The sequence below is a fragment of the Larus michahellis genome, chromosome 1, assembly GCF_964199755.1.
Source record: "Larus michahellis chromosome 1, bLarMic1.1, whole genome shotgun sequence".
Classification (NCBI taxonomy): Eukaryota; Metazoa; Chordata; class Aves; order Charadriiformes; family Laridae; genus Larus; species Larus michahellis.
The window spans coordinates 14,068,834-14,092,674 of record NC_133896.1 but is presented as its reverse complement, the minus strand read 5'-3'; the positions used below and the strand labels follow the sequence as shown (position 1 = coordinate 14,092,674).

The 23,841-nt window shown below is 38.2% G+C and overlaps 1 protein-coding gene across 1 annotated transcript in view; it reads left to right on the top strand.

The window, feature by feature from the left end:
• The window catches only part of CCDC146 (coiled-coil domain containing 146), an 85,370-nt gene that overhangs the window by 52,741 nt on the left and 8,788 nt on the right, over window positions 1–23,841 (top strand). The window contains exons 5-15 of the mRNA XM_074567870.1: window positions 7,082–7,139; window positions 7,668–7,844; window positions 8,486–8,559; window positions 10,414–10,641; window positions 11,599–11,785; window positions 15,478–15,573; window positions 16,805–16,975; window positions 18,320–18,408; window positions 18,525–18,689; window positions 21,097–21,321; window positions 21,947–22,175. Of these exons, the coding sequence (XP_074423971.1) occupies window positions 7,082–7,139; window positions 7,668–7,844; window positions 8,486–8,559; window positions 10,414–10,641; window positions 11,599–11,785; window positions 15,478–15,573; window positions 16,805–16,975; window positions 18,320–18,408; window positions 18,525–18,689; window positions 21,097–21,321; window positions 21,947–22,175 (1,699 nt within the window). The remainder of the gene's footprint in view (window positions 1–7,081; window positions 7,140–7,667; window positions 7,845–8,485; window positions 8,560–10,413; window positions 10,642–11,598; window positions 11,786–15,477; window positions 15,574–16,804; window positions 16,976–18,319; window positions 18,409–18,524; window positions 18,690–21,096; window positions 21,322–21,946; window positions 22,176–23,841) is intronic.

Sequence of the window (23,841 nt, the reverse complement as noted above, 5' to 3'; positions counted from 1 at the left end):
TCCAACCAGCTTTATTGCATGTTCTGTAGTTCTTGTATTGGATGAGACACTGAACATCTGATCCTCTCTTCATCTTCACTGCTGCAGGGTGACTTGATAGGTCTCTATTGTACTCCCCTCTCCCCAGTTTGTTAGCTTTCTAAACTGAAGAGCTACAGATTATTTAATTGTTCCTTGTTTGGAATCTGTTTCATGCCTGGTGGTAGCATCGGGTCTTCTGTGTGTTGTGGGTGTGGAGTGAGGAGGATGTGCCTCCGTTCTGTGTGAATTTGTTTACTGGGAGAGAAGATACTGCTTTCCAGAAATGAGAGAGATTTTAATGTTGAAGTAGTGTAGAATAAACAGGACTGGTAGAATACGTATCTATGTGGGGAACAGATCAGTGAATAATAGTGGGGAAATGAGCTATGAAGAAAACCAGATAATGGCTGTGAATACCCGTTTGTAAAGAAGGGATGGGTTTGGTTCCTGTGGAAGGCAGTGAAAATGAATGTCCAGAATAGAGTTGTGAGTAGTGGGTGATCTAATAGTAACACTGATGTAAAATGAAGATGCCTGATGGTTTTATACAAATAATAAAGCAATGACTTCTGAAATATCTGTATGTATGGGCAAAGTCACAGAGAAAGGGGAAGCTGCATCAAAGATAGTCTAAGTTTACTGTTAGGTGACTGCTTGGTTTCCCTAATTTCTCAGAAGGATAGAAACACATGGACCAACCTTTCTTGTCCCTTGATCCCTCTGGAGCACAGTTTCCTTTGTTGTCCAACTGTGTTAATACAGTCCCAGCTGTGCTTGGCACTCAGAAGTAAACTCTTCGGGAATTATGACTAATGGCTGCTTGTTTAGTCAGAAAACAAACATATTGCTTATTTACCTTCTTATGTATAGCAGGCAGGGAACGTGGAGGGGAAATGTTTTTGAAGGGAATATCTGTCTTTTATCTATTGCTTTATCCTTTTCTTAGAAGTCTTGCATCTTGTCGACTGAGAAATACTGCCGAGCTGGAAGTGAGAGAGCCTCTGCGTATCTTCTGCTTCCCTGTTTCTCTGAGCCTTTCTTTCTCTGAAGCCTCCCTCTACTCTCTGCTACCTTTACTTCCTGCCTCAATTCACTTTCTCTGGTGGCTGAGGTCACTTAGCACCCTCTTGGCACTCAGACTCAAATCTGACAACAGTAAACCTTTTCTCTTGAAGAGTCATATAGATATACTATAACATTAGCAAAGGTATTTTTGTCTCAAGGTCCCTTAGTATTCTATGTTCTCTTTTCCATACTTCATGTCCTATTTCCTTGCCTCTTTTTTCCAGATCAGATGCCTTTTTCAACAGCTGAAGATATTTCATCTCCTGCTTTAATTCTTTATTGTTCCAATGAGTATTCAGCATTCCAAGAGTAAATTTAAATTACTTTCAGCACTGCAGTATCAGCAGGTTTTCAGAAATGTTGTGACTTTTTTCATAGCTTGAGTAGGTACATGAGGTATTCAGAAGTGCACTTTAGCTGTCAGGAAGGTCACCCCAAGGGGTGACTGCATGGGTGTGGTGCCTCCTCTTCCAGTTTGTGTTCCTGTTCTGTTGTAGGGTTGTACTGGGTTCCTTGCTAGTGTGTCTGCCTGAGTGCTCAGCACAGGAGGGGAGCAACTGTTGGAAGGATTTTACTGAGGTTATAAAATTTGGGTCACTACCCCAAAGCCAGAGCTGACTCAAGGAGTATTCTTCCGCTCAAAAACTATTAGGCAAGTGTAATAAAGTAAAAGGAAAAATAGCGATCCAAATTCAGTTCTGGTGCAATTGCATTCAGAGCCATAAAGTTTCTCCCTGTAACTGTGCCGTGCTTTAACCCCAGCTGGCAACAAACCACCACCCAGACTCTCGCTCACTGCCCTGCGGTGGGGTGGGGGAGAGAATAAGCAGAGTAAAAGCGGGAAAACTTGTGGGTTGAGCTAAAGACAGTTTAATAAGTAAGGGAAAAGCTGTGCATGCAAGCAAAGCAAAACAAGCAATTCATTCACTGCTTCCCATTGGCAGGCAGGTGTTGAGCCATCTCCAGGAAAACAGGGCTCCATTATGTGTAATGGTTACTTGGGAAGACAAATGCCATCACTCCAAATGTCCCCCCCTTCCTTCTTCTTCCCCCAGCTTTATACACAGAGCATGATATCACATAATATGGAATATCCCTCTGGTGAGTTGGGGTCAGCTGTTCCGGCTGTGTCCCCTCCCAACTTCTTGTGCACCCCCAGCCCACTCGCCAGTGAGGTGGTGTGAGGAGCAGAAAAAGCCTGGACTCTGTGTAAGCTCTGCTCAGCAATAACCAAACCATCCCTGTATTATCAGCACTGCTTCCAGCACAAATCCAAAATGTAGCCCCATACTATCTACTATGAAGAAAATTAATTTTACCCCAGCAGAAACTGGGAGGACTGAACAAGCCTCAGTAAATAAGAATATAGACCAAAAAAATCACGTTAGCACAAGAACAAGGAAAGGATCGATATGATCAACAAGGATTTGTTCTAGCTTGAGGAAACTTCATTTTAATGTCCGTGTGAGGCTTAGAGTCCTGGTTTGTGAGACAAAATAAAGAGCTGCTTTTCTTTATCAGGTGATAGTATCAACAATAGTTTATTACTGAGAAATAGTAACTTTATCATCTAAATAAATTTATCGTCTAAACTATATATTTAGAAACAAACAATTTGTAATGAAATTATCTATAACGAGAGTTTGTGAGGTTACAGCCCTCACAGGCGTTTGTGCAGGTAGCAAAATTGCTGTTCGCTGAAGTACTACATGCTATTGCATGCAAGTCAGGATTGCAAAACTGAGTTTGTCCTTGTAGAAGCATTGCAAATATGGAAAATTATTTCAATGCTTGTAATTATTTCAGGATTAGTCACTCAATAATTAAACCTTAAATAAGTGTAAAGTTAAGCTTTTGTCCATAGTTTTTTCTAGTAAAGAATTACAAGTCATAAGTAAAATAAATTGAGTTACGGTTGAAGTTGTTACCAGCTAGTCCTGTGACTGCATTCTCCGGTCCATACAAACTAATTACAACTTGTTACCAACTAGTCCTGTGACTGCATGCTCCGGTCCATACAAACTAATTACAGCTAAGAGCCTTACAGGAATCTCACGCTGGCAGCTTGTCAGCTGTGTTATCTTCTGCTTGTGGTCAGTACATTTTACTTGTGAGGTGCTGAACACCTTCTATGGATTCCTCAGTAATCCCAGCTATGTGTCAACGTAGCTGAAGGAGTTCGCTTTCTTGCATGATGGGATTCCTAGTGATAACAACGTTCTGTCTGTTTTGTGGGCTGAGGAACTGAAATGGAGCTCTGTTGACAACTACCCCTACATTTCTTAATCTTTCTGACTTAATTTTTTTTATTTCTGTGTTGGTTTGCAGCTGTAGACATCTCTCAGGGAAAAGTCTGGAATGCATTTTCATTAATGGTCCAATTTTCCGACTGCTTTTTTTTAACTCATTACATCTGCATCCATGATAGCTTTTCAAGTACAGTACTGCTATTGAGCTTCATGAAAATAAGTAAAGCAATGTGAGAAATATTTGCAAACATTAATGCTTAAACTTAGGAGTTTCATCTTCTTTTCATTATGTATGTTGTTATAGGTATGATAATAAAACCCACATGACATCATTGAAAAATACACTCAGCAAAGGGCTATAAAACAATGGGAATTATAAATGCTTAATGCCAGTTGTGGCTATTCTGTTTGTTGTTGTGATTGATGTCGAAGTATTTTATAGGCAGTTGTGAGGCTGTTGTCCATATATCACAGAGTACAAGATTCAAATGCTAAACGGAAAGACCAGATTTTCCCTGCTTACCTTACATTAAGCTTCTGTGTCCATATAGCTATTAAATCAGAGATTAAACATAAAATCTTTGAAGAATCTTATGTGATTTCATAGTCTGTGTTAGTCATCCTGGTCTCCCTTTAGAGTCAACAGAGACAAATATGTTCTCTTCAACCAGCAATTCTTATCTTCCTAAAAGAGGCACCTGGGATGTCAGATGACCTTCCCTTTGGTGGTTCCTGGTTTTATCCCTGACAGTAAGGAAGCCTGGGGATGTTTAGCATAGGGTTACCTGTCTAACTTTTGGATATGGGCAGCTGGACCAAACTTGGTGCTCGAAAGAAGAGATTTAACATCTTTCTTTTACTTCCTTTTTCTTTTCACACCTTTGCTGTTTTTTGTGTGGAAGAAGTTGGTCTGCCAGCTCTTAAGGTAACTTCACTTAGTGCTTGCCGTTCAGTGCTGCCTTTGTTTATGTCACAGAAAATGAGGTGTTCAAATCGTTTTACTTTGCTGGATTCAAAAGTCTTTGTTGTGAAACTGGAATGGCTCCACAGGAATCTGTCCTCATGAGTGAGGAATGTGACAAAAGAAAAACAGTGTCAACTTTGCTCTCCCTTCTGACTTTTGGGATTGCTCTTTTGATCGTCTGGTGTGATATTAAAGAGGGCACAGCACGGACTGATGACAAGCAATGCAGTACCCCTTTAATCAGGACTTATTTAATCAGTTTTTGTGGCAGTCAAACAGTTACGGGTGTTTGTTCAGAGTGGAGTTTCATTGTAATTAGTGCGATTATGCCAGTCCCAAGGACTCCAACTAGGAATCCTGCCAAAATGTGTTGGGAATATGAATTGTCCTTATTACCTTATTTATACACTTAGGCAACCTATTGTTCAGTGAAAACATTGTGTTTGACCCGCGTGGCGTTCCAACACAATGTACTCACTTGTAGCTTATGGGCACAGTACAGAGGAGCAGACTAAAGATGCTGTCACAGACTCGAAGTAGCTCAGTTTTCAATGCAGTTTGATCCCTGTGCTCTCCCGCATTGACTTTAAACAGTAGCACATAAAAGGAGTAGTTCCTGAGCCCCCTTGCAGCAAAGAAGAAATCACCTTTGGTGATTCCTTCTACTCGCTTGTACTTGCGCTGTACACCTGCAAAATACTCCTGTGTCTTCACTCTTGTGTGCAGTTTCTTAAGTATAATAGATTTTGCAATAGAACTTTTTTTATATAATTCATTTTATCACTTTTGGGGGAAGAGTGATCTAAATTTAACTTTTTTCTTTGAAAGATTTGTTTTGCAAACTCATTCACTCTGTGGGTGTTCAGACACTCTGGCATTCAAATTAGTTTGGGCATTCAAATTACCAGTCCCTATAGAGGCATACTTGTAGTCTGCCCATACAAATATACACACATGCTATAAATCAACAACACCTGCTCTGCACCTTCATTTTCTCTTTGCTCTTCATCTGAGCCAGAGCTTGCTCTTCATGATTTTTAGTATTTTTTCTGAATTGCAATACTACCAGACAGTTCTCTTTTTTGACTGTTTTCTTACCTTGACTGGAAAGATATCTCCTGAGGCTTCCAGGTAGCCTCAGGAGAGGCCACTGCTGCTTTTCTTGGAGGGCCAAAATGTAAGAAATAATTGACTGGGGGGAAGCAACCTCAAATCAACACTGATAAAGAATTGAGTGCATGATTCCAGGGAAGATCCTCCATGAAGCTGGCAACTAGGAAACTGATCCCTCTCCCCATGACCACCACCTTCTAAAACATGAACCACCACCCTGCAAAGTCTTAGGCTGCTGCTGAAAGATTTCAGAGGAAAAAAGAAATATAATCAGCTGCCTCTCTTCTATATTAACCACATTCAGAGGCAACCGTAATAGCTACTTTGGGTAGGTGGGGCTGCCCCAGGACTCCCTTGCCGTAGTTTATAGCTCTAAGTGACACAGCTATTCCATGAAAGCCTGTCCCCTTCTGTTAATACTTCCCTTATCTAAAGATTTATTTATTCTAACAAACAGACTGCCCTTTGTCTCAAGGAGGCCTGACCAGCACATCCTCCGGCTGGAGTTACAAACACAAATTTAAGTGTTGAAGTTGATTCCTTGCTGTATCTGGGACAGAAGATTTGGTTCTTTCACCTATTCTGCAGCTTTATAGCTTGAGACTCAGAAAAGTCATCATAGGTACTAATTACATTGCAAGAACCTGCCTCCTTGTTCCCTATCAATAGCACAAGGACTTAATTAAGTTCAGTTTGGTTGTGACAGCATGCAGACTGCTGCAGCCCATTTGCCTCCTATAGGTGCAGAACTGTTCCATGCATGCACTGGGGATCTAGTGATGTATTCCTTCACTAGGGCTATTTTTTTGTATTTGGAAATATTTACCTACCCACCCCCAAGAAGCTCCCTATTGTAAATCTAACAAGCTTGTTGGTTCAGCTTCACTTACGTAGTCACTCCTTCATCTTTCTCAGGGAACATTACTAAAATTATACCAAGATCCAAGAGCTTTTCTATTTTTTCCTTTCCTCCTTCTGTCCTTCAGCATCTGTCTCTATTGTTGCCTGAAATTAAACTGCAACGTGGTTTTGGATATAGGTTAAGATCACCACGGCTGTTCAATTTATTTTTCTACTGTACCTCATTGACTTAGTCTACATTCCCTGTCACTTTTCAGGATTTTTTTTCATAGGAGCCTGTTCAGATTTGAGGAGCTTCACGGGTGGTTGTTTACAGTGGGAATGTGTGTGTGAGCAATCACTCAAAGGAAGAAGAAAGTTTCACACTAGCAACTGCACTTTCTTTGATGTGTGATGTCTTTGTGGATATTTATAACCCACCTACTTTTTGCTTTTGGCTCGGTTACATGTTAAAATTTTGTTTTCTGCAGTTGGGAGGAACTGTGAGCGTAGGGTGGCTTCTGACCTGTTATTCTGTGCTAGATACGGGTGAATGAGGCATAAATGCATCCCTGCAGGAGGTGGTAAGACTAAGACAAATCAGGTTCAAAAGCTTAGACGTGCACTGTAGAAAAAACCTGCATACGTATGACCAGTATTTCAGGACTTCCAGTTACCAGTCAGCAACCTGCCTTTGAATCTGGACAGCTTTCCATTGCCCCTGATGATAATTCACCATATGTTTTAGCCTAACACAGGATAGGCTTCTATACTTTTTATTGTTTGCCATATTACTAATATATTTAGCTCTGTTTTGATTTTCCTGTAGTTTGCAAGAAGAAAAAAGGCTTCTGAAGGATGAATATGAAAGAATTCCAAAACAAAAGGTAAGTAGGAAACATGAGAAAAGCCATGGTTTATGTTCTGTCACCTAACATAAAAACATCAGTGAAAATATTTTCACAGTGTGTAGCTCTAGAATACATAGAAAAATCAAGAGGCAGATTTTATAGCAGGTGCTATATTATATCATTCTGCTTTGGTAACTCTAGGGCAAGCAATGAATAACTGATTCAGAAAAGATCTGGCTTTTCTTTACTCAAGAATATTTTTTACTGTATTCAGCAAACGGATACTTCATGTAAAGGTAGCTGCAGATTTTTGGTTCTAGGATGTGTGTATGGAAAATAAAGTTGCAGTCATAAATCGCGATGGATATTTGTGGTTTTGTTGGAAATAGAATTCTGCTGGTTATTGATAAAAGAAACACACAGCTGGTAAAAAAGGATGCTTTCGACCTGTTGTAAAAAATCTTATCATCATTCAGTGTTAATGATTTTGTCGTATCACAAGTCTGCCTGAACAATGTAAAAGGGGAAATAAAAATTATCTGATCTTTTACTTCATTTTCAAAGGAAATGGATAAGAAAATTAAACAGTTGAAAGAAAATTGTGATGAGCTCTGCAAAGAAGTAATCCAAAGGAAAGCAGAAATTAATACAATAAAGGAAGATGTTTCATCCAAGCAAAAACTGATGTTCATAGACAAGAAGGAAGTGGAAAAGCTTCTGGAGAAACAAGCTAATTTAAAAGTAACACAAAATTAATTGTGTGCATGATTATCTCTGTGTGTTTGTGTGTGTGTGTGTGTGCATGTGTATGTGTATATGAGTACATGCATTTGTCCAAGGAAACAGTGAATCCTCTGGATGTTGTTTGTCATTCCAAATTCAATAGATGGCATTACCTCATATAGTACATAATTTTTCAATAAGCATGAAACATGCTGCTGTACCATATCCATTATTAATCCTTTAGGAAATAATAATAGTCATAGTTTTGATTTAAAAAGTGATTTCTATAATGACACGTTTGCTGTGTTGTGTTATTGCAGGCTGCTCTAACATTTGCTTAGATCCAAGTTAATACAGACTTATGCGGAGAATTAAAAAACATACCCAGGTCTTTTTCACTTTCCTTTCCATGGTGTAGATAACATAATCAGATGTATCGATAATATTCAAGCATAATTTTTATCTTGCAGACATAGTTAAATGGTAAATATCATAATGTTTAGTTTCAAAACTAACAGCTACAATTCTCTGGGACAAGCTCAAAAATTTTGAAAATATATTTCTTGCCCCTTTTCACAGCAGTTCTAGGTAAATATTACTTCTATGAAATCTCACTAGATTTTGAGGCTATAAATCTAAACTTTCTGTTTTTTCATTAGGATGAGCTAGTTAAGATCCTTGGTGTTCCAGCACAACTTGGAAGAGAAACTGAGAAGATGAATCGGAAAAAAATGTATACTTCTAATTAATAATTATATATACATAAGTATGTATGTATGACTGCTTTTCATCCATTTGTTACAGAGACAGCTGAGTATAGTTGTTGATTAAAGTTAGGATCAACTTTTTTAAAAGCATCTATAATCCACTTAAAATCCATGCAATATACTGAAAAATGTAGTATGTGCAGTTAAACATTTTATATTTAAGGACAACAAAGAAAAATTGAGAACAAAGACTGATTAAAAGTTGCTTAACCATCTTACTGTGCTGCGTTACTATATATCAGATCTACTTAGTAGATTTTTAATGGAAAATAATGTTACCATGTAAAGTAGTGGTAAGGCTGTTTTACAGTTTCTAGTCCTTAGTGACTGTATATTCATAGAATCATAGGATCATAGAATGGGTTGGGTTGGGAGACCTTAAAGATCATCTGGTTCCAACCCCCTGCCCTGGGCAGGGACACCTCCCACTAGACCAGGTTGCTCAAAGCCCCATCCAGCCTGGCCTTGAACACTTCCAGGGATGGGGCATTGACAACTTCCCTGGGCAACCTGTCCCAGTGTCTCACCACCCTCACAGTGAAGAATTTCTTCCCTAATATTCAATCTAAATCTCCCCTCTTTTCAGTTTAAACCCATTACCCCTCGTCTATCATTACACTCCCTCATAAAGAGTCCCTCACCATCTATCCTGTAGGCCCCCTTTAGGTACTGGAAGGCTGCTATAAGGCCTCCATGGAGCCTTCTCTTCCCCAGGCTGAACAACCCCAACTCTCTCAGCCTGTCCTCACATGAGAGGTGCCCCAGCTCTCTGGTCATCTTCGTGGCCCTCCTCTGGACCCGCTCCAACAGGTCCATGTCCTTCCTGTGCTGAGGACTCCAGGTGGGGTCTCATGAGAGCAAATTAGCTTCTCTCTGTTGGCCTCAGTGAAATTAGCAGCTTTCACAGTCTGGCCTGGGCTAAATGGTCATTCTCCCTTGATACTTCTGTACCAGTTTTTTAGTCAGAGGTGCTTTGTTGTGAGCTCCTGATGTGAATTCTCATCTCTAACATTTCAGCATGGAAAAAGTAAGGCAGTAGCCAGCCTTTTCTTTCTCTTTGTGTAGCTGTTTTTTTTTCCTCTGAAGCATGACATGTCCTGCCTTATGTATGTGTAAAACCTAATTAGCACTGCACAGTTTCAGCCGGGTCACTCACAGATCCAAGTGCCTTCCAGATGAAGGATGTTTTTTGTACCCTATTTGGGCACAAGGTTATAGTGAAGTTTTGTGTCTCCTGCTTGCAGTCCCTGATTGTAATATAGAAATTGTTCGACCGTTAAATTTCTCAGTTTTAGAACTTGTATAATGTCTTTCTTTTACATTTTCCTCACTGTTCTGCTTACTGCAACTCTGCTATCATAACTATAAGACGTTTTTCCTATACTGTTACAGAGAAGCAATTTTAAAAACCTAGTGCACTGTGTAGGTTGTTATTAATGAAGCATTTAAATGAGTCTCTCTACTTGTGTTGCATCCCAGAATGAACTAACTAGAGTTTCCAGCCTTGGGAATAATATTTAGAAGTGTCACACCCATGTACCTAGTAATTTGCACGGAAAAGTGTTTACTAGAAGTCTTTTTAATACTGTCATGGTGCTAAGCTCCCTGTTAGTCCCATGGCCATCTTCAGTTTTACTGTTGAACTGTATTGGCATTTAAAGATTTTCACTGCATGTAATCTGCTTTCAAACATATAGTGTAGACAGTTGTGGGACTGAAATTGTTTTGCGCGTCCATGAAAACTAGCAACTTCTATTTTGCCATTTAAATATGCATGTAGAAATGCTAAGCCCTACTCTTTTGTTAAAATATACCCACAGTGATGCAGAGAAGAAGAAAGAAACCCTTGATGACCAAATAGAAGAGTTGAATGGTACCCTGAAAGCCATTGAAAAAAGGACTGAAGAGATTTTGCAAGAAAGAGAAGATGTGATGAAGGAATTGGATGGGAAAAAAATTTTGCTAGAAAGCAAAGAACAAGAATGCATTACTTTGACAAAATTAATAGAAATTAACAGAGAGAAGGAATCGGCAGTCCTATCAGACAGGTGAGAGCAGGAGACATAAGCCACGTAGTACGAGTGAACAGTTTTCTGTTCTCAAAGATATATTTCTTTTTTCTGCTGTATTGCTTATGTTTTCCAGTTTTATGCTGCAACCAGTGCAGAGTAGAAATTATCAGGCTTGTTTTTGACGTCAGGAATGTTTATATAAACTACTGTAATCGAGGATCTGGCTTGAAGAAGAACATCAATAAGCATAAGCATTTGATAAAATTCTGGAAGACTGAAACTGGATTTTGCTTTGAAAGGGAAATCTTTTAGAAGGTTTCTCTCTCCGATGAAAATACTTTTTTTTTTTTTTTCTGTGTACCACACAGAAAGTAAATTGAGCAAGAAAAAAAGATGTTAGTATTTTCATTTTCAAATGAGGATCATAAATTTCTGCACCCACATACTCCTGAATTTCAGTGGGGAACTGATTCCTCGTCTCTTTAATATCCCCTAGAATTCTGAGCTTATATATACTTGATAAAGTAAAATAAACCGTTAGGTTGATTGTAAGCTTCAAATGACTCCTTTGCAGAAGTAAATGTATAGTTGTAATCGTGGCCATATGCCCAGCAACAATGCTTTTGCCTTTAAAGTTTTGTGTTAAAGGATAGTGTCACTTTAAATTGAAATATTTGAGTGAAGAAAATATATAAATATTCCCTCATAGTAAAAAATGTGTTTACTTCTTCTTATAAATAACAGTTTCTCTGGAATTTTTAGCATATTTAGGACAGACTGTGAGACCTCATTGACATCATTAGGAATATTATCATTGATTGAAGTTATAAAAATCCTGCCTTTTTAGGTAATTTGTATCAGTAGTTTATGAATTTACCTTGCTGCTCAGCCATAATGATGCAGTACTCAAAACCCATGAAAATGATCGTGCCTGTTTTCATACATGTCTTGGTCAATTTACCTGTTTCTAAAATTCTGTGTCTATCTGTATAGAGAAGCTTTGGAAGATAATTTAAATAAACATGTCTTGGAGAAAAAAAAGCAACATGATATTCTCATTCAAAATCAAACACAGAAAGATAGAGAGCTGAGAAATTTAAAAAAGATGGAGTTACAACTGAATACGATTTATGAGTCCTTGGAACAAGATAAGTCACAGCATAAAAGACTCAAATTAGAGGTCTGTATGAATGCATTCATCGTAAGTATTCTAAACTTTCTTGTAAGAAATCTGTCTATGAAATCTTTTGACTGGTCCTAAAAAGGGAAAGGGGCAAAGACTGTTTTAAATCTTATGCGCATGAAAGTGTCAAGAGTGTTGCTACAACTAACAAAGAAACCTCTAGGTGCTCTGGCTGTAATAAAAATACCACAGCAAGATATATTTGGAATCGTCTTAAGAAATGGATTTTAGGTGCTAGCGTCCTGTCAAGGAGAACTGGGAGATGATATCGGCACTGTGGTGTCATGTCTTCCTTTAAAGCGTTGTGGAATTGTGGTCGTTTATGAGTGAAATAATGTAGTGACTTGGCCATTGGCATCGAAGAAATTCTTAAAATTCAAAGGTTGTTTGTACATTACTGCAAATAATTTATAATGTATTTAACATTATTCCAGGGGGCAGGAAACTAGCACTATATAAAGTATGCTATTAAAGAATATGAAATAACTCCCTATGTTGTCTGTTTCCACTCAAATTTCACCTTTCATTCCTCCCTGCATTAGTATTTCACCCATTCCTCTTCCCACACTGATTTACTCTTTTCTGTTTTATTCGTGCCTTCTACTACGCTGATTTTAAAGGGCAGTCTCATTCTGCTTGTCTGTTCAAATAATTTCCTTTCTTTGCTCTTTCCAATTCTTTCTTAAAAATTTACTTTGTCTATAACTTTTTTACGCTCTCTTCCTCTCATCACTGGTTCTCCCATTCTCTCTTTCTTAAGCTTTTCTCCTATACTAGCTCCTCACTTAGTCTAAATTAAAGTCAGTCTTATAAAATTAATCTTGCTTACTCAGGTGAATATTTTTTTCACGTGACTTGATGTTTCCTACCTTGGCACAGTGTCCTTGAAATTTTTGTTGGTCCTTCTAAGCAATTCAAGGCAGAAAAATGCCTTATTTATTCCACTATAAAGTTTTTAAAAATAACTGTGTGATACCAAAACCCACACATACTTAGCTTTGCTATTCAAACAACTCTAAACGTTACTCAATAATATTTAATATTATTAAATAATACAATTTTTTTGCTGTCTTCCCTGAAATCCCTCCTGAATTCACAAGTGTATTAACTACCTAGTAATATAAGCCCACTTGGGAGGAGGGAGGAAAGCTCTATAACTACACAAAAAAGTTTTAGATTGAATTTCCTGAACTATTGATTGAAGGGCGGACTCATATTCCAGACTTTGATCTTAAAGCTCATACTGAGATTTTGTTCAGTATCAGCTAAGAGAATCTGGGAAATGGTACTTTTTCCTGTGTTCCTATCGAAGAAATATTCCTGGAGGGGGAATCACAATTGTTCAAAAACATGAAAGGCTAAAATCAAATGCCATAACTCACCGACAGCTGTGGGTAGAGTTTACTGTCTCAAGTAAAACAAACCCAAGCCAACCCCTTTACACCGTGTGAAAGGGCAAGAGACCTGTAATGGGACCCTCGAAGGTTAAGTTGCGCTGCAAAGGATTCCCTTCGTGCTAATGCCGGGCCGTACTATAGGCTTTATGTGTTTTGCAAGAAGCAGCATCAGGGCGACTGGGGGAAGGGAATGCCAGCAGAGATAGAAGTGGAATTCTCTGCAGTGTTTTACTCCAGAAGTTGCAGGATGCTACCCTAACACAAACAGGCCATGGCAATGTAGGTGTTTTAACGCATCTTCTACATGGTATTAGTTTTCTCGGCTTCCTTTCTTGTGTCTTTTAGAAAAGCAAATGTGAAACCACTTCTCCTCTGCAGCATGGTCAGTTCAAATACAATACTGCAAAAGACTAGAGTGGCAAACTTGATTCTGCTTGGCTTTTGCTGTCTTGAGACTATTTTACTTTGGAAGACTTAGGAGCACACCTAGGAAAAGTTAAAATATTTAAGTAGGAAAAGTTCATTTAACTACTTAAAAAGCCAGACTGATATTTATTCAGTGTGATTCCAAGTGAAAAAAATCACAAGAATAAATTGCTGGTATAAAAATGTGATTGCAGAAGCAGCAGTACATCAGTGTGCTTTCCTAAATTTCTCTTACTTTAAATCACGTGCTAAATGCAGAATGGCTGGCTTGTAAAATAAGGAAATTACAGGAACACTTCCTTCAAATGTGTTTTTCTTCTTAATAAGTTGTGAAAGGTCAGCTATTGCTAAACGCTGACATTCTGTGTGAAAGAGAACTGGCCGCTCCGACTATTGCCAGCCCAGAGCAGCACTGCTGCTCCTCTCCATGCACGCCTGCTCTTTGGTTGGGCCAACGCGGAGACAGCCAAAAGTGCCTAAGTTTAGTCATGTCTTATGTGAACAAAAGTCCTTAATGGATTAAAGATGTTTATATGAGCTTTCTACTTTTAGATTCGAGAACTTGATGGCATCTTTAGAATCCCTTCTTGAAAATGTGGAAATGCCTACTTACAGCCACTTCAGCCTTTTACACAGCAGAAGCGGTAACTAATACGTGCTCGACAGAAAGGCTGCGTTTCCTCCTCCCACAAGAGTCAAAGCAACTTGCTTAGAATAGGTTTAGGTTTTTAGCAAACCGAAGTCAAACCAAATCTGTCTCAGATTTGGCAGCTGAAACCAAAGTAACTCCAAAGGTTACTGTGCCGCTTGTGTCCCTTTCCCTTAATGCAAGTAAACAACATCTAATTTGATAATATCACAGAATTGAAAGCCGTAAGTGCAAAACATCTCGTTATCTATATTGAGGTATAGTGTTTTGAACTGTGTATTGAGGTGTAGTGTTTTGAACTCTTAACATCTGGTTGAGATCTAAGAAAAATACCACGGGGTTGCATGTATTATCATTGAATAGCTTCCAGATGTGTCATTCAGTGTCATTTTTTCCCCACTTGTATGAATTACAGATTTGCAATTCCGGACAGGCAACATATGCCTGCACAGTTAGTCTGCTGTTTTTATTTCTTACTTACTTATAACCGTAAAGAATTTTTCCGTGAAGTTAGGCACTGTGAGGCCAATACAACCTTTGCCTTATGAGTTGTATCACACGAGTAGTTGTAGTGGGATTGTTCAGATATATTTTAATCAGAAAGTAGTTTCTAATGCGTCTTCCTTCACACGCTTCATTTTAAGATCTGTCTGAATAAACAATTTCCCCATAATGTACAAGAGAAAAAAACCCACAAAACTGTTTGTGTTGTCAGTTTTGACTTTCTAGAGCCTAAGGAGGAAAAATCTTACTTTAATAACTAAAAGCAGAAACTATGATAGAAAATCTATGCAGATGTGAAATATTGACCCCATTAAAATCAGCGGTAAATCTATTTTTTTCCTTCAATACGGTCAGAATTTCACTCAGAAAATCTTCGGTGAATTTAGAAGGTGACATTTTTGCATAGTTGCTCTTTGTGATTATTTATTTAATGATGGCATAGTTGCTGAAAAACATAACCCTTATAAATTTAGTAGTTAAAGTGGGCTTTGCGAACTTTAGTGTTCATAGTTAAATTCTTAAAAAAAAAAAGTGAGGAACTTGGATATGTTGCTGCAGAACTCTACTTGAGGAAGAACTCTTGGACTAGGTATTGTACCAAGCCAGAGCAATGATTTCTTAATGTGCATACCTACTTCAAATAGATTATTTGCAGTTTACATTTTTCACATCTTTTGTTTGCATGACTCAGTGTTCTTGGTTTATTTTTGCAGGCAGAAGCCATCCCTAAAAGTAATGGAGTATTATTAGAAAGGCGACGAGAACTGCAGAAGGAAATTGAAATGATCAAGAGAAGTTTAGCTGAACAGGTGCTGAGTTCTGCTTTCTCATACTTTTTCACTGTTGCAGTTGATTTTCCATCATGATAGTAAAGGGACTGTTTGAAGAAAAAATCATGGGAGTTTCTAGTTCCAGCTTTCTGATGAGAAAACATGCCACAGTATTTATTCAATTTTAAAGACCAATTGTTTTTCACATTTAAAAAACATTTTCTGGTGTTTCAGGTCACATACTGGAAGGCAGAAAGCAAATCTTTCTAGGCTAACTCTTTCTGAATATCATTAACTACATTACAGGTAGAGATATGATGGGTATAAATTTCCTTTGGATATGGCACAGTGTCTTCTTGAAACAAGGACAATTCAGCATTTGTACATTACAGTTTTTCATCTTCCTGGTTTTGTCATTTGTGGATGTCTGTCTTTGCGCAGCACAGCCACATGTAGTGTGGAAATGCAGATATCTCTGAGACTATTAGTACTTGCCACTATATAAGTGACTTTATGCGAAGCAATATATTTCAAACATACCTTTTTCTTGAGATCATACCTCCTTGTCTTCTTACCCGTATATCCATTTTCTATGTGTGCTGGCTGTGAATTTTGTTAGCTTTATCAGGTGGGATTCAGCTTGCGTTTGAACACATAAACATTCAGTGTTTATGTGTCACTATTTGTGCATGGGATACGCATCTAATGTGCCGCAACAGTCAATAACAATCTAGTCACGTAGTCAGCGGAGCCTAGGAAACCATCATTTCACCTCCTCCTACAGAGGTCAGCCTACGCTGGGTAGAGCAAATCGCTCTTCAGAGTTCACTGACTGTATTGACTGAATCGCCAACAACGCCAGGCATCTAGATACTTTGCTCTGGTTTAAATGTCTAAAAATGTCTAAATTCTCTTAATGTGAAAGCTCAGTGTCTCCCATTGTGTGGTGTGGACACGTCAAGACCTGACAGTAAACTTATTTAAAGATTATATGGCCATAAGGAACCATTCTGCCCAGTGGGCAATAGCTGAAAGAGATGCTAGATGGAGGAACAGAAATGCTTCTAGATGATAAAATATTTTGACATGTTATTATAGGGATCATGCATGGTGTTTCAGCTGGTATTTTAAAGCAATATTTAAGGTTTTTTTTAAATCCATATAGTCTGCATATATGTATACTTTGCAGTTAAACCCAAAGCATTTCTAGCTTTGGTTTTGCCAACACAGATGAATCGATGCATAAGGAACTGCATTTAATTTTCTTTAGGAAAGGATGTCAGATATGGATGCCCACATGTTAGAAAAATGTATTGCTGAAGAAGGTCGGCTTTTCAAAGTGCAGGAAAAATGCAGAGATGAGTTATCCAGACTTGCACATCTGACTTGGCTCAAAGTTGAAGAGAGGGAACAGAAATCTAGGGATGTTCAGAAAGCCCAGGTAAACAGTCATCTCATATAATTGGAAGACTTTTCTAAAGCCAAAGGTGGTATATGGAGACATGAGATTACTAGTGAGGAGAGCCCTATGGACTCTTATTTCCCACTTTACTCTGAAGTTCCGTCGTAGCACAGGAAGCTCACACTGCTGTGTTGTTTGATTGGCAATTTATGGTGCAGGGCAATAGTATATTAAAGTATCATGCTGCAATTGAAACAAGGTATTTCAAAGGACATTTTCTTTCAAGCTTTTGGAATAAAGAGGCGGAAAAGCAGATAGCCTCAGCTGAGATTCTTGGACGTACAACTCTGTGTTTATTTTACAAGTATATGGACATTAAAAGACAAACAGAATCGCTACTCATTCCAAGCGATTTTTATCTTGCTGACACATTTCCAGGTGCAAATTGTTATATTAATGTGAAGAAAGATGGAAAGAAAACTTTTCCTACAGTCACAGAAACTAGAACTACTCATTGGGTTTGCTGTCTGCAGTTTGCTGGCGTTGTAGTATCGTATGTGTGCTGTGATGTTGCACAGTTTATATTAACTACCAGGTTTGTATATGGGAACGAACTTTTTATGCTTCCACAATGTATGTCTGTATTCAAATAAATTATATAGGGTTCCCTTCCAGCACTTTGGGAACCTTTGACTATAAAAATAGAGTAAACAAACACGTGAGGCTTTGCACCTTCAATAAAAATCAGTCCATAAACAGGTAAAAAAAATTAACAGTACAAAGTAATGAACACACACACACACCCCCCCCCAGAGTTGTAACGCAACACACACCAGCTTTTTTAATACCAATCTCCTCCCCCTGGTAGCAGTGGGAGGTGAGAGACACCTGCCCATTGAAGGTTAATGGCACAGGCTATTAAGGACTGAACACAACTGAAACCAAAAGGTCCAGAGCTGTAACAAAAGGTAAATTCTGCTCAAGCATCAGTGATTGCTTAAAAGCCAGAATAGAGTAAAAAAGAAATTTTATTTGAAAAGGTACAATTTCAGTGGTGCATATCTCAAATAATTATATAGTGGTGGAGCCAAGAGGCCGATTAGTAGAAATAGTAGAACTCCAGCTACAAGGGACCAAGCATTTTAAGATGCAGCATCAAATTATCTACATTAATAACAGCCGTTGTAATTTTAATATACGTAGAAAGACTGTGTTCTTTAATGTTGCTACAGTAAAAGCATTTCATTATAATTAGAATATGTTCTTAGAATATTCTTGTGTCACCATCTTCTCCTCTAAGAAGAATAGCTGTTCTGAGTAATTTCTTTGAAGAGATTTCTTTGTTCTATCCAAAGTGCTCACTGAATTCTATTTAAATTTCAGATACAACTCCAAAATATTATTAAAGAAATAAAACGAAAGGATCTTGAAATAAAAGAGTACAAAAAGAGGAAAAGAGAAATCCAAAATCAGTAAGAAAATAATAATAACAATACATTAGCTAAAAAATGTCTTTTAAAGAAATTTTTATCCAAGTAATGTATGCATAAAATTATAATTATTTCTTTCACACTTGTCATTTCTTCAGACTCCAAGGATTTGCTAAAATGTATGATGTTATCCAAAATGAAAGGAATAAATGTATAAATTTGGTGCATGCCGCTCAGCAGAAAGCAAGTGAAATTAAAACCCGGGTAAAATTGCTAGGAAACGAAATAGAAAATTTAAGGAATACGATTATAATCAAAGACAGGTGAGTTTTAAGTAAGCTGTAGATCACAGTTATAGCAATGTAAGATTAGAAAGAATCTTAAGAGATAATCTAGTCCAACTTCGGCTATGCCTATATCATCCTTGGTAGTTATTGTCCTGACTGTTAAAACCTGGTTCAAAGACATTTAGCAACACCTTTACAAAATCTGTTCCAATTGTTTGTCACCCTAACACTTCACAATTAGCTTGAGCATCACTGCACGGCACGAAGCATTTTTGAAGTTTGTCTGGCTGCTCTCTCACGCTCCCTGTCCTTTGAAGGGATCAATTGCCATCGCATTTCCTTTGTACGACAGTTCTTGCGCCTCTACTATCTGCAGTCTCCTGCCATTTCATTCAATACGAACAACAGCGTTGTACTCACACTCGCTTATCCTTAGACAAAAAGAGGTCCAATACACATGTGATTCCACAATAGACTGGTGTGTGGTACTATTAAATGAGTTATTAGCTAGTAATGCAGCTGTCTAATTATTAAATTAGAACAAACTGAGTTTCTTGGTTCAAACTCAAATTGAAGTTGATTGGATTAATGTTTATTTCAGATCAAACAAAACATGGTTTCAATTTCCAGGCAATCCTAATCGAAATGAAAGGTTACGGTCACAACAAGGAGGATGAGGTGGACAGTGGGTGCGCTTTACTCTGTTTTTTCCTATACTATTATTTAGTGGAGACGTCTTTTGGCCATCTTTTTGTCATCCTAGTGATGATATTTTGCAATATAAACAGAACAACAATGTCTCTGAAATCGGTAGCTGGGAAAGTAGGAAGCTAGTGAGTAGTTAACTGTGTATGCAAAACAGCATAGCCAAAACTGAGTAGTTTAGAAATAATTTGATTTTTCCCAAAACTTTTTTGGTTTTTTTTTTTTTGGTGCCAAAAAATTGCACAATCAGGCCACAGAATGCAGTCAGGAAACATTCACTCAAAGTGTACTGTGAATCTCTGAGTAGCTTGATTTCAACATCATGCTGGAGGTAGCTAGAAAAGAAGCGGAACTTCAACGATTTAAGTGATTTTGTCAAGATGCACAAACTGACATTTTGTGCTAAAATTTTTGAGGCCTCCCCTATTAATTACGGGTGAAAGGAGGGGGGAAAAAAGGCTAAAATGGTTATGTATTGTCTAGATGACAAAAACATCTAATTATTGTAGATGACCCTCCTCCAGTAAAGATCCGACAGGCATTTTTGATCTCTGCAAACCTAGATGTACAACTAGCAAGAGGTACTGAATTATCAGGAATTCTCTTGCCTATGGAAAATATTTTTAATCCCAGTAATAGACGCAGGATCACTGACAACTGCAGCCTACACAATTTGGATGACAGTGTATCAGTCCAAATAAGAGGAAGGTTTTTCAGAAAATATTTAATAACACACTGCATTTCTGCAATACTGTCATGCTTTCAGGCTGGGACTTGCTTTACAGAAGTTTACTTCAATTCGGTAATACTCTGTAGAACTGGGAAGTGTTACACGGACGGGGGAATCTGAAAGCAGCTCACTGCTTTGTGCAGAGTAATTCAGCAACGCGCGGAGGGAGCCCGCGAGGGGAGGCAGGATATTCCATCTGCAGTTCCGTATTTTAACAGGAGACTGTGCTTCTCCTTTCACTACCTCTTTTGCATCTTGACTTGACTGTCTCCCCAGCGTAAAGAAAGTAGTGATACTTGATCAAGAAGTGATACTTACCACAATCAAATGCAGTAACTCGAAGTTCCGTGCCGTAAGCAAATGAATGACCTGTGTGGCAACAAGAATCTGTGTTTTAAGTGAGGGGCCATCACCTAGTGGCCAGCAAAGTTGCTGGAAATAATGACTTCTGTTCTTCATTTTTATGGGTCTATAATGTGACCTTGTCACCAACCTTTCATTTGTGATTTTATTTTTTTCTCATCTGTCGAACACGGAAACTGATAATTGTCCTTCTCATGTGAATGTTGTGGTACATGGTTTTATAAACAATAAACTTGGACGCCTTTGAGTCGCAACCACAAAATTATTTTGATATTGCTCTTTAGATAGAAGGGCAGGATTTCTATGCGTTAAGACTTCGCATCACAGTTTATGCTTCTGCTCTTGAACTTTATTTCTTACGTCCCCTTGGGCTACCCAGTGAAGAAGAAAAGAGCTATAGCGCAGTGCTCCATTTATAGCATTTTTTGGGTCCATAATCCAGTTCTTTTCAAGCTGGAAAGGGCTTGCAAAGAGAAGCTGTTCTCAGTGAGTCTTTCTGCTTCTCGTAACGGTTCTGTGAAGCAGAGTGACATAGAAGATCCTTTGTGTATTTGAGGAATTAGTTTAAGCTCTGCTTTTAGTTGCTGAAATTGCTTTCAAATTGAAAGGGCTAAAAAACTTTCCTACTTTTCTGTTATGTTAAAGAAAACTGCAGAAACAACGTCTGAAGAATGCAAATAATGCAGCAATTACAGACAGTCTCAAAAGCGATTATCGCAAAATCGTCCAAGTCACGCACGAGATGAACGAAAAGAAAAAGCAACAGAGTTTGGGTCTCGAGAGGCTTACCAACATGGTCACCCGCATTGAAGAGGAAATTGTGCAGCTACGCAAACAATATCAAAGGGCTATTCAGCAACAAAACGAGAGGTATACATGTACATTTGATGCAATATCGTGTTTAATTTTGACATTCAGGAATCAACAATATTTTTCAACTTACAAGCACTCCCAATTAGGACTATTAAAAGACCACCTCACTCCAGTGTTTCACTAAACAGCCCCCCTCACTGCAATGTCAGCGCTGCTTGGCATTACACGGGTGTTTTTTCTCCATTGGTGAAGATGTTCGTTCTTCAGAACTACTATTAAGAGGTGTGCTGGATGGGCTGCCGAGTGCCTTGAGAGCTTGGAGCCTCCTGCTGCGTTTGTGCTGTGTGCGCAGATAAGGTATAAAAATGCAGAAGATGTAAAGCTCCCTGCTCACATTAATCCATTTTTAAATGAATGCTGGGGAAGGCCAGAAGAGCTTTTAAAATTATATGAGAGACCAAATCAACCTTTGCAATTGTTTGTTCTCTGATTTTCACACTGCAATTATTTTGTTCCCTATTTAAAAAGTTGGCATGATCTTAAAATAATATTCGTGAAACCTTTGTACATTTTCCCAGATTATTGCTATCTTTCAAGGTTGCCAGTTATGTTCTTGAATGTAATACAATGAATGTGAGTAAATTTTTTTTAACTTTGCCGTTTCATTTTGGGCTTATTGCAGCGGTCTTCTGCTCAGAGATCGAGAAGAAGAACTATGCATTTTATATGAAAAAATAAACCTGCAAGAGATGCTGTGCAGAAATGGAGCTATTGAGATGCAAGATATGGACGAAAAGATCCAATTTCTGAAGCTGAAGGTAGCTGAGAAAAAGAGACTGATTAAATTGTGGCTCAAAGCGCTCCCAGTGAAGAATGCCCTGGATGCACATTTGGTGGTACTTCAGATACAGGTTGGTGGGAAAACAAGCCCTTTTTTCGTTTGTATTATACTGTATTTTAAACCTTAAGGTAATTTTGTACAAAAAAAAAAAGTCTTCATGTACAAGGTTTATTAAAACAGAAAGTTCAGTAATACTCCTGTCTAGCAAAGCACTGATGCACGTTTGTAACTTCAGATACATGAGTTTCTACACTTTTGTGTAACTGGCTGATACACTTCGTTATGCACATGCCAAACGCTTCCTGGGCATGGAATCTCAGCTAACCCTCCCCGCAGCCTGAAATGTCAGTATGACTAAGCTGGAGAATGGGAGTCATGGGGAAAAAAAGGGAATGTAGATAAAATGTGGTGAAACAGTATTGATGGGGGTAGGTGGAGGGGTGGGAGATATACTTAGCTCTTCAAATTTCTAAAATAATAACTCAATTCACACTTGACCCTGAGCCTACTCTGGAAACTCTGCTGCCTACAATGATATAATCCCCATATATTTTCTTCCACACAAAAACAGTGTAAGTTTTAGTTCTAGTTACAACATGACATTAAACAACTAACAAACTGCAGTGTTCATCATTGTTCGGGACATTCTTTCCTTGCTTTCTGAAATGGCTCATTTACTTTTGACCTTATCTCCAGATGGCAATTTTTTCCATACATATTCTGTTAGTGTCTGCACAAAATCATAAATTAATTGCATTGATGGGAGCTGTGACTCACTGTTAAATAGCACTTGCGCTTTTCTCTAACTTCTGGTGTTTTAAAGAACCCGTACGCTCTGCTAAAAAAATAAAACGTTGTACAATACCTTACGCAAATTGTACCCCGAAGAACTTTACCGTGGCATTACAGATTTAAACAATGATCAGAAGGAGTATGAAAAAAAGATGATAGACTAAAAAAAAAAAAAAAGAGATGTTTTCAGGTAAGATTTGGAATGAGACAAAGTCACTGAGTCAAATACAGTAACCAAATGCAGATGATTCTTGTGAACTGACAGATTTTTCTGTTCTGCATTACTAAAGCTTTCTCCTTTGTGATGATGGTCCATGTGAAGCCTGAAGTCACCATTAAAGGGAAGCTACTGCTTCAGGTGCTTTAAATCTTTTTGTAATAATGGCATAAAATTAAAAAGTATGAAAATACAGAGTGGTGTGATATTACACATGGAGTAATCTTAATAAATATTCCCAAGTCAGAGATGTTCCAGTGAACAATGTCAAATACCCGGTTATCAGCCTTTAAAATGTAACTAGGTACCGTGGTTACCAACTATTAACGCAGTTCTTCCCTTTTTCCTACCGTCCCTGTCTCCTTAAGTCTTGCGTATTTTCCAGACTTGGTCATCTTATTCTTATCTATCTGTCCTGTTTTTCTCCTCTCTTGCATTTCCCAACCTTCCCATTACCCCAGAACTTTTTTGCCTTTCCTCCCTCCACAGGTGAATTAAACTTTCCCGTACTGAATCCTGAATGATTTTCCAACAACAGATATCCGCCACTGGTAATACTTGAAATATAGAGAGAGAAATCTGAAAGGAAAACAAGATCTGGTCTCACAAAATAGAAAAAGTTTCAGTATTTGTTGATTGCATTTGACTGAGGTCTTTTGACTTTTTTAGAGGCACTGTTTGAATCTAAGTCTCACCTATTTTCAACAGATTCTTTGATCATCGTTAA